This window comes from Podarcis melisellensis (assembly GCF_964234715.1).
Source record: "Podarcis melisellensis genome assembly, chromosome: 8".
NCBI lineage: Eukaryota > Metazoa > Chordata > Lepidosauria > Squamata > Lacertidae > Podarcis > Podarcis melisellensis.
Genome location: NC_138540.1, coordinates 37065551 through 37087861, shown reverse-complemented (window position 1 = coordinate 37087861; position 22311 = coordinate 37065551). Strand labels below are relative to the sequence as shown.

At 42.1% G+C, this 22311-nt stretch overlaps 1 protein-coding gene across 2 annotated transcripts in view; it reads left to right on the top strand.

Annotated features, from left to right (window-relative positions):
- Window positions 1-22311, top strand: part of CDH13 (cadherin 13) — a 657553-nt gene that overhangs the window by 551629 nt on the left and 83613 nt on the right. For both annotated transcript variants that reach the window (XM_081924041.1, XM_081924042.1), the window contains exon 8: window positions 5458-5598. In XM_081924041.1, coding sequence (XP_081780167.1) covers window positions 5458-5598 — 141 coding nt within the window. The remainder of the gene's footprint in view (window positions 1-5457; window positions 5599-22311) is intronic.

Genomic DNA, 22311 nt, shown 5'->3' with positions numbered 1-22311 from the left:
AAGAGGCACTGAAGCAGCAGCTAAAGAAGATCTTATTCCCAAAGCCAAAGAGATTTGGCCATAGTGTATTATGACTTTGATGAGGAATAATTAAGCCAATTCAGAGTGAGGGCAATATTTATTGAATGGACATTATTCTTACACATGATTGACTTATTTTTGCCACAGTGATGTCATCACATAATCAAACCTGATTGGATCTGTAACAATGTCTCTTGCTTCATGGAAATGTGCCCACTTTAAACAGAGCCTAGTCAAAGCTAAAAAGAGGTATAATGATCTTAATGGGTGGGCATTAAATCATTGCTCCTATGGTGTCTCATTTATCAACTGTAGCTAGATGTTGGGAGAATTGATATAATTACAGCAGGGAACCCCTTCATTATCCCATAAATTTGCACTTTAGTCATTTAGCCTGCTGCAAAATGACTAAGGCTTGCAAAATTTGTGGTCTGCCAAAGAGAATGAAGTCAAAAAAGAGGTGAATTACACCATTTCTCGTTGATTTTTTTCTCTTGCTCTCCAAAAGTTCTGACTCTGGCAATTTTGGAGTCTCTGTGGCTGCATTTGAATGGTTGGAAAGCTACTCTGTGGAGTGTGCAGTACGCCTTCTAGTGCTATCTATGCTACCTTATTGTAAGTTAAACAAAATTAATGGAGGACATGGATGGCTATAAGTTATGGTGGGTTAAGGATGTCAGAATTGGTCAATTTTGGTTTCTCATTCTTCCCAGTCATAAACATTTAGTTCACTACATTTCGATATCAGTTTGCACATTTGTTTTTTTTAAAATATGGGGGTGAGGGAAATCTCTTGAAAATTCACCAGCATTTTACCGTTGATTTCTCCTACTATATGCAATTTGTATTCAGGTTTTATTATATACACATAATATACACTCCCCACTATACATCTTCGTTTGTTTTTATTAATATTTCCACACTTCACTCAAATATATGCATTTTTGTACAGAGTATTTGGCTAGAGAACTGCATTACCAAAATTCTGTGGAGTGCAAATTTCAAAAGGTGGCAGTGTTTCAGCATGTGAAAATAGAATCATAGAATTTTGGAACTATAGAGTTGAAGGTACCATCTAGTCCAATCCCCTGCAATGCCTAAAACTTTTGCCCAATGTGGGACTCAAACTCACAACCCTGAGATTAACACTGAATACAGCCAGATATTATATGGAATACCAGCAGCCCTAAACTCCCAATATTTGGAACAGACCGTAAAAGACAGAGAACAGAGGGGGGGGGGGAATAATTAATCGTTGCAAAGGAAGTACCATATTTTTCGCACCATAGGGCGCACCGGACCATAGGGCGACCTAGTTTTTAGATGGGGAAATCAATAAAAAAAATCTTACCCCCCCCAGCCCCAAAGAGCAGCGTACAGGCTGCGCACAACCTCTCCCTGCCTATGGAATAAGCCAAGGCAGCGAGCGGGATGGATCCCACTGGCTGCTTTGGCTTCCTCTTTAGCCCCGTGCAATCCCTCCCTGCCAGGAGAGGCTGCGTGGAGCTAAGGAAGCCAAAGCCCCGTGCAGCCTCTCCCTGGCACAAGCCTGCATTCACTCCATAGGACGCACACACATTTCCCCTCAATTTTTGGAGGGGAAAAACTGCGTCCAATGGAGCGAAAAATACGGTAAATTGGCTTCGGGGACAGAACCTCATGCATAGTACAATATGTGAGTTATTATTGAAAACACTGGTGGGGTACCTCAAGCCCATGGACTTAATCAGGCCCAGCAGGTGTTAAAATTTGGCCCTTGAGGTCATTTCCCCCATGCCAAACTTACCTGCTTTGCATCTGATGCCATATAGGGCATCCCAAGACATGGCTCATTGTCATAAGCAGCATTTGCAGGCACCTGTCCCTTTGCAAACTGCTCATTTTCTTGATTTTAAACCACATGGGGCAAAGAATGTAGGGCTTGCAGACACCAACAATCAGTTGCTCGGCAGGGCATCATTGTTATCATCCCACCCTTCACCATAAAGTCCCAGGGCTGGTTATAATAATTAAAGCACAATGTCAAAAGCAGTTTAAAGCAACTTGCAATCATGGAAATAAGGTGGGTCCTCACATTCTACATCTCAGGTGGCAAAAGCCAGGGTAAGAAATACATCTTCAGCATCTGCCAAAAGCTGTATAATGAAGATGCCAGAAACATATCCTCCAACATCCTGCTGATCAAAATCAGGACATTCATTTTTTGGTCGTGAGCTCTCATGGGAGCCAGCCGATTCATGGCAGAGTATGAAACCCAAACCTGAGTGTCTTTGGTCCAGCACTCTGGCATGAACCAGCTGGAGCACTGGACCCAAAAATGGGACATTCGGAGTTGCTATCAGAAGCTGGGATGGCTTCTGTAATTCTAGGATGTCTCCTTTAAAATGGCATGGTTGAGGGGTATGCAGACACACCTCTGTGGGTGGAGAGTTCTACAACTTAGGAGCTGCCGCAGAGAATTTCCTCCCCTGGGTCATCCCACCCAGCTATGAGGGCAGTGGAACAACCATAGGGTCCCCTCCACTAGTCCTAATACCCAAGGGGTCTGTAGGGATGGAGGTGGTCTTTCAGGAATTTGGGGCCTGAGTCACTTATGGCTTTAAACACTAACATGAGCGCTTTGAGTTGGGCCCTTAAATGAACTGGCAGTGGCAACCAATGTAGGGCTGCTTCTACAACTTCTAATAAATATGTGTTGCTTTTATATATCACTAGGGTTGCAAAGTCTGGAGCATCCTAGACCCTGAGATTTCAGGGCCCAAACCTGAGACCTGGGGCAGCCCCCAGTGATGACATAAAGGGCAGACCCCGGTGATGGGATTAAACATAAAACATTATCAGATGACATATCATCAGCTGCTTTTTATATTAATCAAGCCTCAAAGTGATGACAAAAGCAATTCTGTTTAAAACCAGGGGTAATTAAAATAATGACAATGAAAAGACATAAACACTTGCCCAGCAACCAGGATCCTTCGGGGGAAGTCCTGTGTTTTCACTGTGCTTTCAGTGTTTATTGTGTACGCAGCTTAAGACCTTTATGGCTGCCCCTGGACTTTTCACTTTTCAGGGAAATGGGGAGCGTCTAGCAATGCAAGCAAAGTCTCCAGTCCTATTCACACTTACTAGGAAGCAATGACAAAGTGCTATTTACTTCTGAGTAAGCATGAGTAATATTGCACTATAAGCCTTGTTAGATTTGTAATGGATCTGTTGGAGGAGATAAAAACCACCTTAATTGGAATATTCAGCGTTTTCTGAACACTTTCTTGCTTTGTGGTGTGTGCGATGGCTATAGGAGTTTGGACTGCAGAAAGAATGTATAATTGGGTCCTAGAATTTGATAGTCACTCATCTCTGAGGATGCTACATCATGTCAGCTCGTCTTTTGATTATTGGACGTGGTGGGACTCTACAGGAGCTCATCATTGCCACTCAATAATTGTCACCAGCTTCTCTCCAAAGAACAAGTTGCTCAGTCTCTCTCTCCTCTTCCCCACCCTGTGTGTGTCATATGCAACTTTTCATCAGCATTCTCTCTGTATTTCCCTCTTGCATTCCTCTTACCAACATGTGGTCCCCTCTCCCGTCCAACTCCATCTCTGTTGCTTTTGAAGAGCAGTCAACTATCACCATTCTTAGCTGACTGGTCCCCTCATGCCTTACTGATGCTGAAAAAGCACATTGTCGGCAAATATGGATAAAGCTGCGATGGATCCACATTACCTTTTGGAATAATAAAGGGAAGAGTTTCGTTATCCCATCCCATAAGATTTTCACCCACTACAAAGCTATATAAGAATAATAGGCAAACAAGCAAATGATGAAAGCTCAGGTTGTTGTTTGAGTGAATGGAGTAGAGCATCTACACAGCTGATAATTAGTTGCTGTGGGTGCAATTAAAATGGCATTTGGATGAAGCAAGAGACAGTTTCAGAACTCAGATTGGTACTTAACTAAATTCTACTCAGAATAAACCCATAGAAATAAAAAAATCTAGCTTACTCATGTTTGTTCATTTCAATAGGTGTGCTGTCAGGGAAGCTTAGTTGAATACCAGACTCAGCTCCTAAACAGGAAGCACACACAGTTCCCAGTGGTTCACATACACATATGCTCAGTGGATATAGCGCAGTGCTCTGTGTCTCCGAAAAGCAGAGGGAAAGAAGTGAATTAACTTTATAATGATTCTTTCTGTGACCACACTCAGTCCATAGATTTAAAACAACAGCTGTAGCTTCTCCCAAAGAATTCTGGGAGCTGTAGTTGGTCAAGGGTGCTGAGAGTTGTTAGGAAACCCTTATTCCTCTCCCAGAGCTACAATTCCCAGAGTTCCCTGTGAAGAAGGATTGATTGTTAAAGCACTCTTTCCCAGCCTTTTCCCAAATGTGTTCAGTTGGAAATTTGTTCTAAAGTGGAGTCATTTGTCTCTCTTTTTCAAAGGCTAAATGTCTTCCTGTCCTTTTAAAGTCTTTCTCCTATATCACTGTTGTGAATCGCAGAATAATAGCTTTTGAGAATGCATGAGTGAAGTAGCTCATGACTTTAAAAGAAGATGACCACCACCTGCTCCTTCCCATCTGCATTCCCCATCAGCGATGTGGCCCTTGAGGTTTCCCAGCAGATGGGCCCATGCAAGACAGCCACACAAATCAAGGAAATGTCACCTTTAATAAGTTTTAATACCATTTCCATACAGTTAATCTCCGTTCCTGGTAGAGCCTGAAATAGAGTAGGTCACTTGAAATACACTGGGCGTTGCTATGCCCCTCTCCTCGTGTGGAGGTAGGATTGAAATAAGAGGAAGCAAAGGAACAAGAGACTTTTCTTCAAAAGACACAATTAAAGAGAATGAGTGAACTGGAACAGTTATGGCAGGAGGCAGAACAACCCCGGAATTAAAACAGAGTTGCTAGGAACATACTGTTCTTATTTTCCACCATTTTACATGCTTTTCAGACAAAAATAAAAGTTGTCATGCTTGCTAGTCCAAGAAAAGGTACCCTGTACTGATGCCCTCCAAATGCTTTGGATTATAGCTCATCAGAGTCTGTCAGAGTTGTAGTCCAAAACATCTGGAGGGTACAAGGTTGGAGAAGGCTGGAAGAGATGTTTTGGGCTATGGCTCCCATCAGCCCCAGCTAGGGTGACCAATAGTCAAGGATGGCAAGCACCAGGTTGGGACACTTCAACATATCTGAAAGTTACTAGGTTGGTGAAGACTGGCATAGATAGTTAGGTAAAATTCTCAGCACATCTATTTGTCAGGGTTTCCTGGCTTTTGTAACAAACCAGTTGCCTTCTTTCTATTAATAGAAAAACATCCTGCAGATCAGTTTTACCTAAGGGTGCCTCTGATGCCTTAATGGATATTTCTAAAATGAGATCAATGTATTGCACACTGGGTAATGTATTATTCTTTTTTCATCTCTGCAGACAATGGAGAATCCGAAATATGAGCTCATCATAGAAGCAAAAGACATGGGGGGCATGGATGTTGGGTTAACTGGCACTGCCACAGCAACCATTGTCGTTGATGACAAAAATGACCATGCACCGGAATTCACCAGGAAAGAGGTAAACATTTACTTTAAGATGCAAAACAGTTGAGCATTGCTTGTTCAATCACGCCAGTTCCTGGAAAATCAGGAGAAGAGAGTGTTCTTGCGCTTGCATCCTGCTTGTGGGTTTCCTACAGGCATCTGGCTGGCCACTGTGAGAACAGGATGTTGGATTGGATGGGCCATTGGCCTGATCCAGCAGGGCTCTTCTCAACCTGATCTTGGATCTAATAGAAGTTGATGGGCACCCTCTGTGTTTCAGACCTGTGCGGAGGTTTCTGCAGGGAGGTTGTGGATGGTTTCACCATGGCACACAGCAAATACTTTTAAAATATGCTTGGGAAGGTTATGTTTGTTTAAAAGTGTGTCAATTCAACATTGAGTATTTCCAAGAGCAGGCCTTTAAAACTTTGCAGAGAGTCTTCCTCAAATAAAGTATATTTGCCGTTTCACTCTATTGAAATCCAAACATGGTACATTGCTTGTGCTGAATTGTGTGTGGTGTAGAGAAAGGATTGAAATAGTAGGAAGCAAAAGGTTTGTGCTGATGTATGGTCATTTTAAATAATACTGTCCAAAAAAGAAAAGAAAAACCATCCCATTAATTGGCAATGATGCAAATCAATGCCAGATTCTGTCTCCAGTTTCCCATCTTCCTGGGGCTGACTGGGATTATTTCACATGAGTATATCCCTTTTCACCTGGAATTCACTACCATTTGAAGCAAAAGCTGTGACATGGAACTTTGATGTGAAGCATTTTCTTTTGTTTGATTCAGTTGTGCGGCTTTTCTTATAGTCTTATGATCTTACCATTTCTAGTGTCCAAAGGGATTTTTGACCTTCATTAGAAAAGCAGACACCTCAAGCGGATTTAGGGGACCAGCACTGGTTCCATTCACACTGCGTGTGGAACCTCGTGGATACTATAGGGGACATCACAACTATGATTTAGAATAGAGCGTGAGAGGCAAGGGGTGCTGATTTTTGGCATCGTAAAGGTGGCCGCTGAAATTTCAGAGCCCAGGGTCCTCCACCGCAGGTACCTCCATTGCCCTACCAAAATTCCTCTCCATTTAAAAAACAGTCGGATAGAAGGCAAATGGACCTGTTGTCCCAGAAACAGAAGTCCCAAACCACTTTTGATGCACAGAACCAGTTGTGAGACTCTTTGGATCCAGACCTCAATATACACATGAATAAGCCTATGTCGCCTCCAGGTACGTTGACTATTATAACCAGGTAGTACTTAACACACAGTGCCGATTAGTGTGGCACTACATTTAGCGTTAGTCAATGAATTAATTAGCAAAAAGAAATGTAAATTATACTGGTAAAGTGTATGCAGTGTCGGCTATTAATTGAATCCGCCTGCAGGTGTGGCTACTCTCTTCAGCTGGAGTAGGAGGAGTGAGAAAAGAATGAAAGACTCAAAATAGCCTTTAAAAGAAAATTAGACTCATTAACTAAAGAAACAGAGGCATAACCTTTTAGATTGTAATTACAGCTGCTATGAAATAAGACCCTTGAATTTTAGCGCATTTTGCAGCTACATGTGGGGCTTCTTCCTCTCTTTACATTTTCTTTGCAATATGCACTGGGATGCAGCATACATATTTCCCAACCCCCTCTTTTATTAGTGATCTTAAAATTGCAGCCAACTAAGTCCTACTCCGAGCAGACCCATTGAAATTAATGGGCCCATAACCTTAAATCCATTAATTTCAGTGGCTCTATTCAGAGTCAGATTTAGCTGGATGCAGCCCCCAAATGTTGAATCAAAACCAAGATTTTAAGCAGTGTGGCTACACTTGAAATGACCTCCCCCACAAAAGCACCAACTGGATAAAATTCCCATTAAACTATAACAACTGTTGCAAACAGTGTTCCTGGACAACATGGGGAAATGCAGGAGGGTTTCAGTGGTTGGGGGATCATTAAATGCGGAAATATTTCCCAGTAAAACAACTTCTGAGTTCCTGATCAGGTGGAAGTCCCCTGAAGTGTATGACAGTTGTACTTATGTGTATCAGTGGAACAGTTATGGAACTTTGGCTTTTTCACCGATCTACTGGCATGTCACACAGTTTCCTTCACACCAGTGTGCGTAGCCACTAGACAACATGGCACCTCCCCAAACTTTATGCACATGCATCTTTCTGTTCCTCCATGGAAACAAAAGGAAAGGCCTGCATGCTGATGTGATGCTCCGAGTTTAGACACTTTACTGTGGATTTTTTTCCTGGAACCAAATAGCACAGAAATGTGTTATAGTCTATTCATTTTCCAAAGGTGGCATTTGCATCATGAGAAGGCTCAATTATAATGTGGGAATTAACAGGGAAATATCAGGGAAATTGAATAAACCAGGGGTCAGCAAACTTTTTCGGCCATGGGCCAGTCCGCTGTCCCTTAGACCTTGGGGGGGCAGACTATATTTGGGGGTTGGAATGAACAAATTCCTATGCCCCACAAATAACCCAGAGATGCATTTTAAATAAAAGCACACATTCTACTCCTGTAAAAACACACTGATTCCCGGACCATCTGTGGGCCAGATTTAGAAGGCGATTGGCCCGGATCTGGCCCCCAGGCCTTAGTTTGCCTACCCATGGAATAAACTGTCATGTGAATGCAGGCATACACATACACACAAATACCTTTCTTTACTTTTCTCCCAATATATATTTCAACGGTTCTTTCTTTCTTTTTTAAATGGCCTATGTTATCGACTGACAGAATAATTTCTGGCTGAAAGTAGCTTTGGCTTCTATTTTTCATTCATTCTGGGAGTTGCTTTGGGTAGCTTAGAGTATATCTGTTCTCAAGGTCCATTTGTCAATTCGGAATGAATGGAGACCAAGATTGTCCCAATGAAAGTCAATTAAGCTACACCAGGGATGCAGCTACCTCAGAAAACTCTGGGCAATACATTATTCCAGGCTTGCACTTTCTTCTGAATGTGAGCAAAGGAATTTTGAAGTACTCTCAAGTCTCTCGTGGCAGCACTGATTTGTGCACTCTCATCCATCTAAATGAAGCATGAATAGGAGAACTTCTCTGTGTCTTTTGTCCAAAGGTATTTGTAAAACCTGCACAGCTTCTTCTGATTTCCCCTGTTCCTTATGTCAGCACCTTCTGTGCCCTTTATCAACACTGAAAGAAGACTGTCAGTCTATATGTGAAGACAAATGTAACATGAAAGAAGATTTCCAGCAAATTCTCCAGTTGCCATACATATAGCTCATATACATGACTCAGACACTGTTCAGTTTTGCCCTGGTCTTGAAGTTTTAATTGTTATCTCCAGCAGAGGGAATGATCTCTGGGGAAAGTGTCGTTGAGTGGTATGCATGCAAAAGGTTCCAGGTTCAATGCCCCAAATCTCAAGGTTGGGATTGGAGAGACTCCTATCTGAAACACAGGAGAGCTGCTGCCAATCAGTCTATGAGTTACATGGACCAATGGTCTGACTCAGTATGAGGCAGATTCCTGTGTTTTTCCTGTCTTGAAACACTACATGAGGGACTTGCATATTGAACACATATTGAAACACTACATGAGGGAATTGCCAGTTTAGCATTGCTGCATCCAATTGTAGAGGCAAAGCATGGCCATGAGGGTTAGTGACTACTGGTAGCCTTATCTTTCACAGCTTTGTCCTCCTTTAAAGTGATTCAAGTTGGTGGCCATCACCTCCAACTTCACAGGACAAGCAGAACTACTTCTACTCTGGACTGCAACCTTTCTGCTAGTTTGATATGCACTTCAAAATTGTTCACTCTGCCTCATGTGACAAATGCACACACATACGGCCCTGTAATTAATTGGTTTCCTTTCACCCAGAAGCCTGGGTCATAACTGCAGAGGCACATGTGCTGTAGCCAGAATCCATTTACAAAGTGCCTAATTAGCTGCACATGCAAAATGTCTATTACTCACATTGACAGCTATTAATGACAGGATGCCATAAGGAAGTTCGCATCCAAAGTGGAATTAACAATGCCCCCCTCCATAAGTATGCATGCATTCCTCAGGGGACGGGATGTTTTAAAAACAAACAAACAAGCTGACTTAATGTATATTATTTGAAACAGAAGCATCCACCACCATCCCCTCAGGCTTAATTATCATCCACATCTATTTGGTTAAATATGAACGCCTAAATATTTAGTGGACCTGCTCATTTGCATAATAGCTTGAATTGCAATTGAAAAGGCAATGATCAATAGTCACATTCTGTTCATTTAATAATGTGATGTTTAGTAAAATTGATTTGTTTTCTGGGGGGAGGGGCAAAATATTTCTCTCTTGCTCATGCTATATTTTGTTGTACTCACAGGCTTGGTCCAAATGATGGTTTGCCATTATGTGCAAACCAATGGTAAACCTTGGCCTTGGCACTTCCTTTACTTCTTCACACATGAGAAGAGGACACTTAGGGCTTATCCAGACCTCTGTTTGCCCCTCCACTTTCCCCAAGGCAAACCAGAACTTTAGAGCTGAATCAGAACAAAGAGCAATCAGGTTTTTCATGAATTGCCTTTAGTTCCAATTTAGCACTAAAGAGTGGGTTTTCAGGGGGGAAGCAGTGGGGCAACGGCAAAACTGCTCAGACCTATGCTCTCTAGGTGTGGGACAAGCAGAATTGTGGATGAGTCCTAACCTTTGCAGTTAGCAAACTGTGGTAGAAAAACTGCCCAAAATATGAGCAGCTTAATATGTTGATTGTCAGGCCACCTTTTGAATGAGCATAATTAAAGTCAAAGAAGCTGCTTGTGAAACAGTGTTGTATATAGGTTGTTGTTGTGCAAATAAATGTGGGAAGAATGGGAAATGGCTGGGATTCTTACTGCTGTTTTCACCTGTGTAGTTCTTGTGGGGACAAGAGGCGTTATGGAAGTTGAGGATTATTTGCACATACCTTAGTTGTGGCAGCAAGGGGGAAAGCAGGGAGAAGGGGAATGGTGCACAGAATGAACAAAACATCTCACTGGTGCTCAGTCATAGATCTTTCCTATCCTGTTTTGTGTGGATTTTTTTTGAAGGCATTTTGGAAGTTTGAAGGCATTATGGAAGGACAGCTTCAAGGACAGCTTGAAGGCATTATGGAAGTTGAGGATTATTTGCACATACCTTAGTTGTGGCAGCAAGGGGGAAAGCAGGGAGAAGGGGAATGATGCACAGAATGAACAAAACATCTCACTGGTGCTCAGTCATAGATCTTTCCTATCCTGTTTTGTGTGGATTTTTTTTGAAGGGATGTAACAAAAAGTTTGCATTTAAATTGTACATATTTTGTATAAATGTGCTTCACATTCTAAACCAAAATTAAAAAATCCATATTTTTCCATGCATGCCCTGTACAACCTGCATTTTGTGCACATTTTCTGTACTCCAAAACTGCATTGAAAACCCTGGAGAATTGTGTGGTCTGATTGAAGGCTGCTTTCCAATCCACAAGCAAGTTCTGGAATGTCAGAGTGGGTTAGTCTGCTGAGAAAAGTGGACAAAACAAATTCCTCCACCATCTCTAGATAGCTGAAAGAGGACTTATGATATTCCGATTTCTAATGGCCTGTTGCATGGAAGATAGAGCAAACTTGGTCCTGAACCCATGGATTCAAATAACAAGAAAGGAGATTCCAACTAAACTGACTTTCTGATGGTAAGAGCTGTTTGACATTGGAACGGACTACCTCAAAAGGCGATGAACCTCAATGGAGGGGTTTTTTTAATGCAGAAGTTGGATTGCCATCTGTCAGAGATCTTTAGCTGTGATTCTTGCATTGCAGGGGCTCGACTGGATTACCTTCCAACTCTCCTAGTCTATGATTTCCCATTAACCCCTCCTACACATTTATTCAAGCCAATTCCTATTGAGAAGTCTGGAGCCAGCACCTTACATCCTTGGGAAGCTTCCAGGAGCCCAGGGCCTCACCGCTGATGTATTTTCTGGGGCCTCCTTCAAGCAATTTCCTTCTGCCATGCACAAATTTAATTTCTCCACAATTCCCCCAATTTAGTATCACTCCAGGATGCGGCGGGAGGTTTAAACGATGGCCACTCATCCATGTGGTGATGCTAAGAACCCTGCCACTGCTGGCACTGCTACTGCCATGGAATGCTGCTCAGATTTACTGGTGGAGGAGAGGGGATCATCAGTGGGCCCCTTGCCCAGAGTCCTCTCAAAACCAGAGCTGACACTTCCTATTGATTTCATGTTAGCAATGCAAACTTGCTTTCATTTCCACCTTATGATTCACTTAATGTTTACACAGAAAGAAAAGTGCCTTTCTTTCAAGCAGCCCCGCCCAATCATCCCACCTCTGGCTCCACCTATGAACTCAATCCTGAATATGTATGGCGGGGGGGGGGGAATCCTTAGCATCTAAACTATCTAGTTGAATGATTGACAGTCACCTTTAGAGGATGAGAAACTTGTCCTCAAAGGAGAGAAACAAGATTACTACTCATTTTAAAATAACAAAATAGAGTGCCAATACATTCTCTTCAGAGGAAGAAAGAAAATGAATGTTAACAATAGGATATGAAAAGGGCTCTCCTAGCCCACTTTAACATCTTCAGATATACACTGCCTGCATATTAATTTGATTTCCTCAGATATCCTCTTATGCCTTTCTCAAGAACACCTTATTGCAAAAAGGGGGAGCAGCGTCCGTTTGCCACCACATCCTTCCACTTATCACATAATTAGACCTGGATATGCAGCATAACAGTGTTTTGCGTTTATCTCTTTCCCTGGCAAGGGTTGGCTGCAATGCTTTTGTTCCACTCTCTGCCAAGGTCACCAAATGCATGCCGTTGTCTCTGTAATCTCCTGATAAACACATTTCAGTGGGCTGCAAAGTGACAGGGCACCTGCCTTTTACAATAGAAAGCAGCAAACCCTTGTAAAAACATGAAGAAGTTGCAACGATCAGGAAGGAGCATTCAAAGAGTGCAAAATTGGCCACGACACTCAAAAGGTCCTTTGGAGTTCTCTGGCCCTCTCCACCGCCCACACAAGAAAACTGATTCTTCTTTGTGAATTGTGTTTTCTCAATTTGCGCACAATTACCTCCAACTATTTCCATACATTCCTTCAAAAGGTTTGTTTTCATAAGCTTAAAATTTATTCCCCTTGTTTAAGCATCTCAAATAATCAGCTCAGCATGATTCAGATACTTGATTCTGACTCACCACCTGCCTCGCTCCCCTTTGATCAAGGCTGGTGAGCAAAAACAGATTCTTTTTTAAAAAATAATGCAGCCCTGATATGAACCTCCACCTGAGCCTGTGACTTTTCCAAGACCTTTGGCTGTGCTCAGGTCAACATCTAAGCCATGGCGATAAAAGCATCCTTCCCTCTAAGCCTGTTGCAATCCCAACTACTCTCAGAAAGCTCTCCCCCCCCCACTCTAATCTTTGCAACATCTAAAACACAGAATACAACTCCCAAATAGCATTTGCCTCCCAACATTTCTGATCTCAAAAGAGGCAGGTGGGGAAATTATGTACAGAGGATGAGTTCATAGTGGAGAAACACAATTCCATCCCTTGGGCTGACTTTTTTCTGGAGATCAACAAATGGGTACAAGTTCTACATGTGCAGGCTCTGGTCAGACCTCTGGATGAGTGCATGGGAATTGAGGGAGGGGACGGGATTAACTATTCCCTATACACCCAAGACACAACACTATGCTTCTGAAATACACACACACAGTGTCTATATCTATCATTCATCTATCTATCTATCTATCATCTATCTATCTATCTATCTATCTCTATCTATCTATCTATCTATCATCTATCTATCTATCTATCTATCATCTGTCATCTATCATCTATCTATCTATCATCTAATGTAGCATTTAGAAGGGCTTCTTTCAGTGGGGTTCAGAGCTGATTTAATCAGCGGGGTTCAGAGCTGATTTAATCAGTTCAACTGGTTTGGTGAACATTTCACTGTGCCATAATTACTTGAATAATATATCCTTTCCCCTCCCTTGTGAATAGGGAACAAGCCTCAGAGTTAAAGGTCATCCTCTAGTTCTCTTTATATTACCCTAACTCCCCCTTGAGTGTTTTTGCATGGCTGCAATGTATACTTGAAGTCTGATTATGTATCTCACTTGCCTGGATGGAAGAAAGAAAGGATTTGTGTAGACTAACCTACTTCACCCACTTACTCCTCTGGCCATTCCCATTGGCATCTGGCCCTTGGGATATTTCCCTGTCCCCCATGAATATGTTTAATCCTCTTTTAAAGCTATCCAAGCTGGTGGCCATCACTGCTTCTTGTAGGAATGAGTTCAATAGTTTATGCACTGTGCGAAGAACTACTTCCTTTCAGGTTGTAACTGGATGAGATGATTTTGCTTGTCCTCAGTCTTCCAAAATTCTGCTTTATTGCATGAAGTCCTAGTATTATGAAAGAGGAAGAGAAACTTTTCTACCCATTTTTCCATGTCATGCATAGTTTTATGCACTTTTACCATGTCATCTCTTACTTAGTTGTTTCATCCCCTTGATCATTTTGGTTGCTCTTTTCCAAAAAGCCCAGTCAGCAGCCATGTATCCATTCCAGGAATATTTCCATAAAAACTAGGAGAGTCTGCTGCTTATGGGTAAAGCACATGCTTTTCATGCAGAAAGTCTCAGATGCCATCCCTGACCCTTCTTAAGGGATCTTAGTTACTAGGACAGACTTCTGCTGGTCAAGACCTTGGAGAGCTGCTGTCAATTGGAGTAGATGATGTCTGGCTAGATGAACTCATGGTCTGACTCAGTTGAGGGCAGCTTCATACATGTAGCTCTACCGACTTAGAGCACAAGGGGAAATCTTGAGAGCTGCCTTCTCCCTGACCTAGTGAGGAAGTCGCAGGGAAGCAGATGTCTAGATTTGCATCATGCAACGTTCTTGGCAACCGAAGTTCCTTTCGAGCAAAATAGTCCAGGCCAAGTGAGTTATCTGGAGTCTCGTCTGTTCCACTTTTGGCTTGCTTCCCTGCCTTGTTTTGCTTTCCAACCCAGATGCTCACTGGCTCACTTGCTTAAAGGGTAGCTGTATCTCAAGCTCACTGTCTGACAGTCACTTAATATTTATTTGTTGGCACAAATGCTTTTTCCACAGGTCCCAGCCATATGCTACTGGAAAGCAAGGAGGAACAGCTTTGTACAGTGCATAGCACTAAATATATCATGAAGTGATGGTTTATATATTAACAGCAACAGGCTTTTGCATGTGTTTAGGGACATCATGCTTAAAACACCTTGCATACATAACCACAGTCATTTTAGAACTGTCCTGTAGGGTAGGCCAATATTATCACCCCACATATTGGGGGGGGGGGGATGTGACCATTTAACGAGGCCGTGGCTGGGATTTCTGTTCACAGCTTACACCAGTTCAGTGTCACCGATGATTCTCAAGGGAAGGTCTGCACTACCTGATAACCACGATTGATGAGTAATTTGATTTCTGTGAACTGGCTTGAACAGCATCTCCCAGCCTAATTTCTGAGCTGGAACACAATTCTTATTTAGATTTTTGCTAGGGAGAGGGAAGAAATTAAATTTACCTTCCAATACCAACGTAAGTAATTCACATTTTTTCAAAACAATGTGCAAACTGAAGTGCAGCTAACCTTTGAAATTCACACATTTTCAAATGTGGTGATGCAGTTCTCCAAGCAAACAATGCATTAAAAAAAAGTGTGAGAAAGTGGGCATATATTAGGGGAAATAAAATAAGATCCATAGGACATATGTACAATAAAATGTTGATAAATTTTCATGTGGATAAAAAGATAAATAACATAACATAAACAAATGCAGAAACATGAAGAATGGAACTTAAGAACAGAACAAATTGAGAGAGGGGGGGAAATTACAGGTTCCTCCTACCCTAAATTTCACACTTCGTCAAATTTTGAGGAAGGGTTGGCAAAACTTGCCTATTTTAGGATAAAATAGGTTTTGAAATGTGCACATTGAGATATAAAATGTATATTTAAATACACATTTTGTGATGAGAAGTATTATTTAACATTCAGAGGTACTGCTTTGGTTTGCTTTCTTCTCTTCTCTTCCCTACCCAACCTTTTTTCCTTCTTTTGTTTTAATCTAAGCGTTTTGGTAGCTACTGTTTCATTATAATTAATTGTATGCAGATACATATTAAATACAGATTTCTATGCATATATATATATATATATATATATATATATATATATATATATATGCAGATAAATGTGGAAAAAAGGTGAATCTGTGCTGATAAGTGAACACATCTGAAATGGTTACAGACTGGTTGTAGGCTGAACTGTCCATCCCTACTGCCAGTGGAAGATAATTTGGATGTTACATATGGGAGATATCTCCAACAAGGGCTTCTTGCTGTCAGCCTCTGGCAATCTTCACTTCCTCTCCACCAGTGCTCTGTTTTGACAGGAAACTGAACTCTGTGCTTTGAGGTGCAGTTTGAAGAATAACAAGATTCTTCCTTATCCACTAGAAAGGCCATGTAGATCCTCTCTAGCCTGAAAACCATTTTTGTGCTGAGTGTTTTCACCTTCTACAACCGTTAAAAATATAACTTGCTTTTTGTAGTGAGGGGAGCAAACTGGTATTATCATGAATCCATCTGGATGCAAGGAGATCTTCCTCGGATTAAAGTTTTCTTTCACTTGCCATTCCATAAACTAGTGACCCTGGGAAAATTGTAAAATTCTCTGAGCTCCTGATAGCTCTCTGAATCTTTCCATATGTTGTAAGTCTCTAATTTTCAGAACCCCTCTGAAATGTGCAATTTAGTCCTATTACCTAAGCTGCCTGCAGCTTACTTTTGACTCACTCTCTCCTACTTCTTTCTCTCCGTTACTTGCAACTGGCCTCACCCAAAAAAAATAAATTACAACCTGCTGTCTTGCTGGCCCAGAGATACCTTTGATCTTTCTCTTCTTCTATTGCTGTCCGGTGTTATCACCTTAAATTTGCTCCCAGGAACAACTTGATTGCTTTCACCAACTTAAATTTCACTGCCTCGCTCTTCCCTTTCACATCAACACTTGCCTTTCCACAGAAGGTGCCGCTTCTTTCAGCGTAGCCATGGATGTGATCAAACAAGATGGATTTGTTCACAAGCCACCTCTCCTCCTTTTGCTAGGTGCATGTTGGATACTCCTGTTTGAAGCCCAAAACTCACACATCATCAATCTGCAGACTAGCTTCATCGATCAATGAATCCATCTGTGCTTCCTCAGAGCCCCTCTGCTTTTCACAGTTGGTAACAAACTCACAAAAATAAAAGCATGAGATACGTTAGAAAAATACTGAGTTTGTTATGAAAACTCATATGCCTCTCTGGTATGTGAGTCTTAAGTCACTGTGAGCATTATGAGATGTTTGAAACTCCCCCCCCCAAAAAACTTTGCCACCACCTCCTCTGTTATAAATAGGTAATTGGGGAAGCCTGACAATGCCCATAAGAAATCTCCAAAGTGATCTAGTAAGTAAATTTCCATGTGGTAACTATAGGTGAGGGAGAAAGACATTCAGCTCTCATTTTAACAGAAACCTACTGCACCTCCTCAACCAATATGCCAGCCAAAATACCTCTCTCCTTTGAAATTTGCACTTCTCTGGTTTTGCAATGCAATTCTTCAACCAAAGAATGCATTGAGAAATGTGTGTATTGGAGAAAATCTACGGTATATTCTGGAAATTGTCTTTGTGCTATGTGTTTGAACACCTTTTAAGAGATCATAGCCAGTATTTTGCATGGTGGTTTCTGAGATCAAGGAGCAGGTTTTTGTATCTGTTGGGATACAATTGGATGCCATTTTGAATAAAGATGATGGACTGAACCTTTTAAAGCTGCAGTGATTATAACCATATTTTTGCATGATGGTTCCTGAGATCACAGAATAGATTTTCCTGTTTGTTTTGGTTACAAGTGGACACCCTTTTGAGGGAAGATGACATAATGAACCTTTCAAAACTTCACTGATTTTCATAGAATTGTAGAGCTGGAAGGGACCACGAGCGTCATCTAGTCCAACCCCCTGCAGTGCGGGGAAACTACCCAATATGGGTCTCAAACCTATGACCCTGATATTAAGAGTATTGTACTCTGCCGACTTTTATATGCCTGTTGTCTTTGTCCATGGGGTTTTCTTGGCAGGGATACTGGAGTGGCTTGCCGGTTCCTGCTCCAGGTGGATCACGTTTGGTCAAAACTCTCCACTATGACCTGTCCATCTTGGGTGGCCCTGCACGGCATAGCTCATAGCTTCTCTGAGTTATTCAGGAGACTCTTGAGAGTCCCATGGACTGCAAGAAGATCAAACGTATCCATTCTGAAGGAAATCAGCCCTGAGTGCTCACTGGAAGGACAGATCCTGAAGCTGAGGCTCCAATACTTTGGCCACCTCATGAGAAAAGAAGACTCCCTGGAAAAGACCCTGATGTTGGGAAAGATGGAGGGCACAAGGAGAAGGGGACGACAGAGGACGAGATGGTTGGACAGTGTTCTCGAAGCTACCAGCATGAGTTTGACCAAACTACCAGAGGCAGTGGAAAACAGGAGTGCCTGGCATGCTCTGGTCCATGAGGTCATGAAGAGTCAGACACGACTAAACGACTAAACAACAACAACTCTGCCGACTGAGCTACTGACTTGTTTGTTTGCTTGTTGCTTAGAATTTCTGAGGTGGGCACAAGGCTGCTTGTAACATCTAAAACACACACTTTCAGGAGGAAATTGCCTGCAAAAGTTCGTATATTAGTCAAAATTGTGTACAAGAATGCATGTATTATGCAAAATGAAAATGTCTGTAATTTTCAGGCAATTTGGAAGTGGGGTGAAGTGGCTGGAAAAATGAGAAACTGAAAGGAGCCAGAATTGTTGGATGTGTTTATCACTACTCCCAAGTAAAGAGTATAGGAATGCAACCTTAGGGTCATATTCAATGTAGGACCAAGTAACTTAGCAGCAGACTTGTCTGAAGTGTTTTGCACCAGTAGGACATTGTTGCTCAAGAGGAAGCATAAGCAGGTTGCTGGTATCTTTGTTGTCCAATAGCTTGCTCAGTCTGTTGCACAATGAGTTACTGCTTGTACAGCTATTGCATTGGGTTCCTTCACTGCACAACTTCAAAACTTACCCATCCACTAAGAGCCCTTGTGCCAGGTGACAGAGAGCTTTGGGTACAGCCCAATGAATTGTGTCTAACGTTAGTAATACCCATAAGGAGAACCCCTGAAATTAAAGGGCATGGCTAACTTAATTCTATTAATTCCAATGGGTCTACACCAAGTAGGAGTTGGTTGGATACATACAACCATTAATGTGCCAGTTGAATTATGTTATTTTCTGCTGGGTTTTTCTTGCTGGTTTCTATGTAGCCACAAACCTTGAAGCATCTGACTAATTGATTCAATATTATAGCTCACAGCTGGAGGGGAAAATATGTATTAGAAGACATAGGAAAGGACATATTTTCCTCACTTAGCAGTTTTGACCTTCTCAAGGTCCCTGCCTTAAATAATATCTGAGGTTGTAAGTGAGTAAGGCTCAGGGTCCTTTGGGCACCTTGAACTCTCATTGCCTTCTTGTTTAATGGCCTCTCTGCCTCCTATAAGCCCCTTTATCAGACTACCACCAGGACTGCTTAGAAATATCTGGGGTGCAACACACAGTTTAACCTCCAATTAAAAAGGATCTTGGGGCCTCTTTACCTGTAAAGCACAGAAAGAACCTGCTTTGCTACTTCTGCAAGTCAAGCAGGTGCTAAGGATCGATGCTCAATCATTGTTCCTGAATAAAATGGCAAAATAAGTCAACAAAATGCCTGTATATTTGCAACAAACACACAACTTAAGAAGAGCCCTCAGAAGAAGCATCCCTGTTCCTCAAGTTTTCCTGGATGTCTGCAAGTAGCAGTCCTCCCTACTGTTGCTCCATAACAACTGGCCTTGCTATGAAAAACAGTCCCTGCACATGGAGATTCAATTCATGGTGTACAGCAGCAGCGAGGAACCTATGATCTGGGGCTTAGTGGTGAGAGGGAACACAGAGGAAGAACTGTGATGGTGCCATAGGGGGATATGCCCTGGCAGAATTACTGGGGACTACCCCTAGATCTTAGGTTTGGGCCCTGAAAACTCAGGAACTGGAAATCCTACCATCAGCTAATACATAGTAGGATTATGCCCTAAGGACCAACTCTCCCCATATGAACCAACCCAGATGCAGCAATCATCATCTGATTCCCTTTGTGTGCTTCTCCATGAGAGGCCCAGAGGACGGAGACATGAGGATGTGTCCTTTCTCCCCATTTATGGAATGATCTACCCAGCAGTTACATAACTTTAGGTGCGAGGTGAAATTGTTTCTCCGTAACCAGACCTTTGGCTGAGTAAATATTCTATGGCCTTTTAAATCTGTTTGTGGGAGGGAGACTATTGCTTTATTTTTGTTTTCGTATGTATTTTGTGTATTTAGCATCTCAATTTGTATTTTTGTGTTGTGAACTGCCCTGTAATCTTTGGCTAAAGGGCAGTGTATGAATTTACTTACTTACTTACTTACTTACTTACTTACAGTACTTACTTACTTACTTACTTACCGGTACTTAATTTATGCCTTCCTCAAGGAGGTGGACATGATTTCCATTCAAAGGAAACTGCTTCTCCCTCCCAGTACTGCTCTTTGAAGCTACCCCACATGGATCAGCATGGTGTGGGCTTTGCAAGATTTCCCATGCTCACCCTGCTGCTGTGAGTCCCCGCCCCCCCTGCCCCCCGAATAAAAGGGAGAAAGAATTCTTTTTCACCTTCATTCCCCCACCACTGCTTTGGCAAGGAGAAAAGAAAAGGGTGAGTTAACTTCCCTTTATGTGCTCCAAATTCCATTCTCTCTCTTTGCCACATACACAATTCTTCCTTTCTATTTTTGCAAACAGTGAAAGAAACAAGATATGCTGTCACAGAGCTCCGTCACCTCCTCTAGTGTAATATATGACAGCCCCTAGGGACTATATCCTCTTTTAGTCTTATGATTAAAACCATAGATGTGGCCAGTGCATCCATAGAGTTCCTATCAATGGTAAACATTCACCTAGAGGGCTTCTTTGCCCTGGAAGATATTTTTTCCCACCTTGTATCCACTTGGGAAACAAATTCCTTTATGTCTTGTTTACACAGGCTGCCTGCCAACGTTTCTCAGAATACCAGCTGGAATTGTACTCTGTTGTGGAGATGAAACATTTAGTGACAGACTCAGGCCAAATGAGAACACGTTCTCCCCTCACAGAGCTACAATTCTCTGAGTTCCCAGTGAAGAAAGATTGACCATTAAACCACTCTGAGAATTGTAGCTCTGTAAAAGGAATAGGGGATCTCCTGACATCTCTCAGCATCCTTAGCAAACAACAGTTCCTGTGATTCTTTGTGGGAAGCCTTGGCTATTGAAAATGGCATAATATTGCTTTAAATGTCTAGTGCAGATGTGGAGCCTAAGTATGGACCCAGGCAACAGACATACACCACATGAAGTGAGATAGCTGGAATATGATTTGTGTGGATGCTTTGAATAGATATTAAATATGTAGATTCCAATACTACATTCCAGAAAGTACCTGATACTGTCTTTGAACAACTATGGATGGCTTATTAGCACAGCATGAAAATTCTTATTCAAAATGTACTCTTTTGGGAAGAAACTCCCGTGCCCTTGACATGCAGGAGAAATTCCACTTTTCCTATCATTGGAGAACCATACCAGGAAAAGCAGCATGGGCAAAACCTCTCTCCTCCAGCTGACCATTAAAAAGCACAAAAACATCTGTCAAACAAGGAGTTGGTCAAGAGTTCAGCATGTGTTTATCCTTGTACTATTAAGTGAGTGTTTCATTCCCTTTCTCCTGTTCAGCACAGGATCAAGTGGCTAATTGAAGACTAGACATTCAGTGCATTAGCAGCGCTGCATGGAAGACATGTCAACATGCCTTCTTCAAGTGTATCCATCTAGCCTGCGTTGATAATAGCCTTTTATGTTCTCTTCTTCAACAATGCCTGTTCACATCCAACAGAAAAGCACAAAAATCAAACATAAAAAAACAGGCAGGGTCATCTGACCCATGTAATTGGAGGTCAGCCTCCCACGTGCACATTTTAAGTTATTCATTATCAGGGTGGCCTTTTCCTCAGTGCTGCCAACTGGTGCATCTTGCAGCAGGGTTGTCTGGCAGAAGGAAAAGAAATTGTTCAGGCCACCCAGGGTGAAAGTCTTAGCCACTGAGCAGGAGGGAGAGGCAAAAGAACAGGTCAAGTCTAATTTTGCCCTAAGCAGATTCCAGCATTTCATATCCACATACACCCCTTCTGCAGATAAATACAGGAGAAAAATGTTCAGTGAAAATGTAAGATCCACAAGGGTAGCTCCCAATGGACTTTCAAGATCTGGGGGGCACTACTCCACCCTGCCTGCAGGGGCAGCATGGAGCCAATGCATTGCTTTGTTCCTACCCACCTTCTTGTATGCAGTGCTTGTTTACTGTGACACATCTGCAATGATTAAGCCAAGCATTATGACAGACACAGCCTCTTTTTTAAAAAAAAGGGGGGGACACAGCATTGGTAGCAGCCTGGCCAACAGGCTGTGAAACAAAAGCTTATGTGTTTGCTTCTTATCCGTCCTTCACCGTAAGGTGCCAGAACCTATA